We start from the raw sequence: 6444 nt of genomic DNA, 5'->3' as shown, positions 1-6444 counted from the left end.
AACCACTCATCCACCGCTGGTGAGTCACTGGGGGTGGCGTTCCAGGGAAATAACGGCGACTGGAAGCCCAAGACACACTGAAAGGAGATGAGCTGGGTGGCGGAGTGTCGTAGGGAGTTCTGTGCGTACCCCGCCCATTTGAGGAATTGGCCCCAGATGGGTGGCAAAGAAGGTTCGGAGGAATAGAATGACTTCTTGCTTTGCCTGTTCTGCTTGTCCATTGGCCTAGGGGTGGTACCTGGAAGTGAGATTAACGGTGACACCCAATTTCTCCATGAAGTTGGCCCAGACTCGAGACGTGAATTGCGGGCCCCTGTCACTCACGATCTCTTCCGGGATGCCGAAGTATCTGCACACGTGTTGGATAAGTAGCTCAGCTGTGGCAAAGGCAGACGGGATGACTGGTAGTGGAATAAGACGCAGGGATTTTGAAAAATGGTCGACGATCACCAGTATCACGGTGTTACCTTGTGACTCTGTGATGAAGTCTAGCGCCAGGTGGGACTACAGGCATACAGGGGTAGGTAGAAGTACCAGTTTCCAGGCTGGTAGGGTACGCAGTACCTTCGATTGAGCACAGGTGGAGCACGAGGATACGACGCGTTGTACTTCCCTAGGCATATGGGGCCACCAATATTTCTCGGCCAGTAGTTGGTAAGTGCGATGAAATCCCGGATAGCCCGTCACTAGTGTCGTGTGGGCCCAAGTGATGAGCTCCAGACGGTACCATTTTGGGACGAATTGCTTATCGGGTGGACATGCTGTCGGGATTCGTGACGTGGGGAAGCGTGCTAAGGCTTGATCCAGGGTCCACTCTATGGTGCTGATAATACAGGAGGGGGGCAAGATATAATCTTCGTGGTCCGCCCGATTCTTAGGGGAGTGGATTCGAGACAGAGCATCGGCCTTAGTGTTCTTTGCTCCTGGCCTATATGACAGAGAAAACTGCAACCTGGAGAAGAACAGGGACCAGCAAGCCTGGCGGGGCATGAGACGTTTGCCAGTTCTCAGGTACTCTAGATTTTTATGGTCTGTGTAGCTGATGAGTGGGTGAACGGCACCCTCCAACCAGTTTCTCCACTCCTCCAGGGCCAGTTTAACTGCCAGGAGTTCTCGTTTCCCGACATCATAATTGCGTTCAGCGGGCGACAACTTTTGGGAGAAGAACACTGCGGAGTGCAACTTGGGTTTGTCTCTGAACCTCTGATATATAATGGCCCCCACCCCCGCCTCAGAGGCATCAACCTCCACGATGAACGGTCTGGAGGGATCCGGGTGTCTAAGGATGGGGGCCGTGGTGAAGGCCCGCTTAAGCTTATCCAGAGCCTCCTGGGCGGTTGGGGTCCAAAGGAGTCACCTGGGCTTACCACGCAGGAGGGATATCAGGGGTTGTGCTATTTTGCTGAAGTTTTGAATGAACTGCCAATAAAAGTTCGTGAAACCAAGGAACCATTGCAACTCCCTGACTGTGCAGGGAGTGGGCCATTCTACCACTGCTTGACCACTATGACCGAGCTGCATGGGTTCGGCTGGCGGGGCTGGCTCTGGTGGCATGGGACTACTCAGCGTTAGGCGGTTAGTATGGCGCAGACGGTCCAATCGTATTGCCAGGTCTATGAGGTCATTGAGGGTAAGCTGCTCGCCCCAACATGCCAACTCTCGAACTAACTCAGGGTTTAGCCCCTGACAGAATGCCGTCTTGAGTGCTGGCTCATTCCACCCACTCCGTGCAGCGATTGTGCGGAACTCCAGGGCGTATTCTACTGCGTCACGTGAGTCTTGCGTGATCTTCAGGAGCTCCTGGCCGGTCTCCCAGCCATCAGGGGAATGATCAAAGGCGTGTTGGAAGCGGGAAAGGAGGTCCGCTAATGAGGGTCTGGTACCGCCTCCTCGCTCCCACTCCGCCGTAGCCCATGCCAGGGAGCGTCTGGTGAGTAACTCCATGAAGTGGGTGAGCTTTCGGGCCTCCAGCATGTCCGGGTGGCTCTCAAAGAACAACGAGCACTGTAGCAGGAAGCCCTTGCATCATTCTGGCTCTACAGCGTATCTCTCCAATGTAGGCAGTGGCGGATGGTGTGCAACCGGCATAGCTGGACTGTGTGCAGCCAGTGTGGCCGGAATGTACGCAGCCGGCGCTGGTTGGGCATACGGTGGGGTAAACAGCAGAGGAGGCGTGTAAGTAGCAGGAGGAGAAAGCGCGGAGGAGCTTAGGCGCGACACTTGCTCATTCAAACGCGATAACTGGTCCTGCTGAACCACGTAAATCCAGAACACTGAAAACGGCTTGGTGAAACGACAGACTGCTGAGCGTTTACTTCACGAGGCGCTGAAGTTAACGAGGCCTTTTATAACCTATGATGAAGCACAGGTGTTCGCACTCAGTACTCCGGCGAACTTGAGTACTGTACTTCCCGGCATGGCCGGGAAGTGTAGTTCTCGTCGGCCATATTTGTAGTCGGCACTGCATTCTGGTAACTGCAGTTGCGAGTTGGCTGCGACGTGACATAACATTATGAAACCTATTTCTAGCCATTTGTACTCATTATAAGCTTGGAGTTTTCTTAATCTATTGGCAGACCATTTTGAAATAAGCACAATTATCTGCAAATAGAACAATACTTTTTCAAGTTTGAAATGGTTAGGTTTAATAGGTTTAATAATCTTATATTTGGTTTATTGTAATCTTATAATAGCAAGGACTAGCTAGGTTGCCTATATTCAAGGTATTTCCACTTGCAAAGACATTGTTTTGTGTGGTGAATGCACTTACATTGCACTTGGCTGAAAATAGTACACTACAGTTCTATGCATTTCAAGAGGGTCATTAATTAATTCTGAAAAGATAAACACATGACTCACATAGTTGCCATTATGATGACGGAATTCTAGGCCAAAGTACTCTTTCTCCAGTAGCTTAAGATGTCCACAGACTTTGTTGAAAAAGTCACAGCCCAGGATTTTTTGCTGCAAAATGGAGGGGATAAGATCATAGTTATGCACACAGAAGCTAGTGGGGCGGCTGTGGCTCAGGTGGTAGATCGGGTTGTCCACTAACCATAGGGTTGGCAGTTCGATTCCTGGCCCACATAAGTCCACATGCTGAAGTGTCCTTGCATGGCAGCTCTGCTACCATTGGTGTGTGAGTGTGTGTGTGAATGGGTGAATACACAGTGTGAAGTGCTTTGGATAAAAGCGCTATATAAGTGCAGACTGTAAGCTAGTAATATTTGTTGATAAGTAAATCATAGTCACAGATCAGCAATAGTCCTGTTCTATGCTTTGCATTAATAATTGTTTGAGATTATGCACATACATTTGCCCAAATTTCATCTGTTTTTGTTTAAAAATCTCACACTTTTATCTCATACTACTATTACTTTTTCATGGTTTTAGATCTTCCATCGAAATACAACATAAAACAAAGGCAACCTGAATAAATACACAATACAGTTTTTGTTTATTTATTTTATTGAAGCAAAAAAGTTATCCAACACCTATCACCCATGTGAAAAACTAACTTCCCCCTTAAACTTAATATCTGGTTGTGACACCTTTAGCAACAATAACTGCAACCAATGCTTTTGATTATTGACTTGCTGCATCATCCATTTGTGCTTGAGTGCCAACTTACGGACTGAAGACCGGAAATTCTCCTTTAGGGTTTTCTGGTAGAGAACAGAATTCATGTTTCCCTCAACTACTGCAAGTTGCTCAGGCCCTGAAACACCCCCACACCATCACACTTCCACCACTATGCTGGACCATAGGTATGATGTTCTTTTGTGGAATTCTGTGTTTGGTTTATGCCAGATGTAATGGGAAGCCTGTCTTCCAAACAGTTCCACTTTCGACTCATCAGTCCACAGAATATTCTCCCAAAAGTTTTGAGGATCATCAGGATGTGTTTTGGCAAAATTCAGCCTTAATGTTCTTCTGGGTTAGCAGTGTTTTTTGCCTCACCACTCTTACATGGATGAACAGTGACCTTTATTGATGCAAGAGAGGCCTGTATATCCTTTGATCTTAGATCCTTAGGTTTTATGATTTCCTGGATGAGTAGTTGATGTGCTCTTGGAGGAATTTTGGAAGGTCGGCCACTTCTGGGAAGGTTCACTACTGTGCCAAGTTTTTCCATTTGGAGGTAAAGGCTCACTGTGGTTCTTTGGAGTCCCAGAGCATTTGAAATGGCTTTGTAAACATTCCCAGACTGATGTGTTTCAATCACCATCTTCCTTATAATTTCTGGAATTTCTTTCAGCTTTGGCATTCTGAGTTACTGGGTAAGACCTTTTAACCAACTTCCTGCTGTTGAAAAAGTTCTATTTAAATGTTGATTTGATTGAACCGGGTTTGCAGTAATCAGACCTGGTTGTGTCTAGTCCATCTGAACTCCATTATGAATGCGGTTTCATAGATTTGGGGAATTAGTAACCACGGGGGCAAATATACTTTTACACAGGCCCAGTTGGTATTGGATAACTCTTTTGCTTCAATAAATAACATTATTAAAACTGTATTAAAAACTGTATTTTGTGTTTACTCAGGTTGTCTTTGTTTTTCTTAGATTTTGTTTTAATTTCTGAAACAATTTAATATGAGGAGATACAGTGGGGGAAATAAGTATTGACTGAGTCAACATTATTTTCAATAAATATATATTTTAATGAGGGATTAGAGAGCTCTTTGCTTTTACCCATCATGAGATGTTTCGTGTGTGATACCTAAGTAATTAAAAGCCTTTTTATAGACCATCAATTTACTAACCCAGCTGATATTAATTTGCACAGATAGGAGGTATAGTTACTTTCTAACTACTTATGGATTTCAGCTGGTTCCTTGCCTTACCTTGCCTCGGAGAACTACTTTTTCTTAGTGTGTTTAATACTTTTTTCCTGTGCCATTCCACTTTATTACACATAACTTTATTTATGGACTTTAATGTTGTGAATTCTTTATATTTGCAGATTTCTTGAGTTAATATTGATGTCTGGTGAAAATGTCATGTGAATAAACTCATTGGAAATATACTTATTGAAAAAAATGTTGAATACTGTTCAAGAAATTTTCTCCTATTGTATACCCCAAAACAAAGGAAATTAGTATGTATGCTGTATATGATGGTGGAGAGCACCGACATTTTGATACAAAATCCCCCACGTGTTAATTTTGTATCAGATCATTTTTCAGATGTTTTCAGATGATTCTGAACCATATTACATGATTTACATCATTTTCATAGTCATCAGACATTCCCTTATGCCCCGTTGATGAAGTCGCTGTCAACTTGGAAGTGAACACTCCCATCAGAATATAAATGTAACATCATCAGATGTAAGTGATCAGTCAGAAGAACTTTGTATTTGTCTGCAGTCACTCTAAGGCAAAGGTATTCAAACTCTGGGTTCAATTGCAGATTTGGTGCAAAATACCAAAAAAAAAAATATTTAAATGACCATTTCAGACTTGAAATGGTCATTTTGGACATTTTGGACATTTTGTATGGACATTTTGTATAGGAGCTCTGCATTTTAACAACAGAAAGCAAAAAATGGCATAAAGTGGCATAAAGTGGCATAAAGTGCATAGGGAAATACTTTTCTTCTCATATCCAAGCTAATTAGGGGTCAGAGTTGAGTGTCTGATTTTTCTCCATCAACTTACTTTAATTTTTCCAACAATAAGGTAGATAAATATTTATTCACAAAATTTTGATGAAATCTGAGCACTAAGGCTCTGTGACCTTTCTTATAAAAACAAGTCAGCAGAGACTGCCCACACACAATCAAGTCTGCAAGTGTGACATTCAAACCCGCATTTAGGCACCATTAAAATATAGGCTACTTATCTGATCAGCAGTGTGTGTGTGTGTGTGTATGTGTGTATGTGTGTGTGTGTGTAAGAGAGAGGGGAGAGGAAACCTTCCTGACTGTATATTTACTGTGACAGGAATTGATAGAACATTGCTATTATCTTGTCAGAGGCCATATTAGGGAGGGAGACCGAGGAGATATTTTGAGAAAGTGCCATGAAGACTTAAGGAAGTAAAGGAACATCATGTAATGTGACAATAAAGGAAACATCATACATAATAATACATCATAATGAGAATGAGATTCTAGGCCAGTTAGTGTTTTGTTAAAATGGCCCACATCTAGAAAAAAGGGCTGTGGGTGTAAACCGCTATAAAAAAGCCTGGTTGCTAAAACATAACAGGTTACACCATGGTAGCTGCTGCCATGTCAATATCAAGATTGATTTTGTTCCTTCAAAACATGGGCTAGCTTTAGATCACATCTATCAAGAAATCACTCTAAGGAAACTCAGAAAAGAGTCAGATTTGCAGAAAGTATTTCACTTGCCAGTGTCTACTCTCTCTACAAATCTCTCTGCAGAAAGAGAGTTTTTTGAACACCTTGGGCAACATTTGAAAAAAATATGAGACTG

At 43.6% G+C, this 6444-nt stretch overlaps 1 protein-coding gene across 1 annotated transcript in view; it reads right to left on the bottom strand.

Annotated features, from left to right (window-relative positions):
• LOC108258306 (FERM domain-containing protein 7) overlaps positions 1–6444 on the bottom strand; it is a 66367-nt gene that overhangs the window by 56675 nt on the left and 3248 nt on the right. Inside the window, exon 2 of the mRNA XM_053676355.1 lies at positions 2860–2964. Within this exon, the coding sequence (XP_053532330.1) occupies positions 2860–2964 (105 nt within the window). The remainder of the gene's footprint in view (positions 1–2859; positions 2965–6444) is intronic.

This window comes from Ictalurus punctatus, chromosome 26, assembly GCF_001660625.3.
Source record: "Ictalurus punctatus breed USDA103 chromosome 26, Coco_2.0, whole genome shotgun sequence".
NCBI lineage: Eukaryota > Metazoa > Chordata > Actinopteri > Siluriformes > Ictaluridae > Ictalurus > Ictalurus punctatus.
Note: the sequence above shows the minus strand (reverse complement) of the source record. Positions and strands in the feature narration are given on the sequence as shown.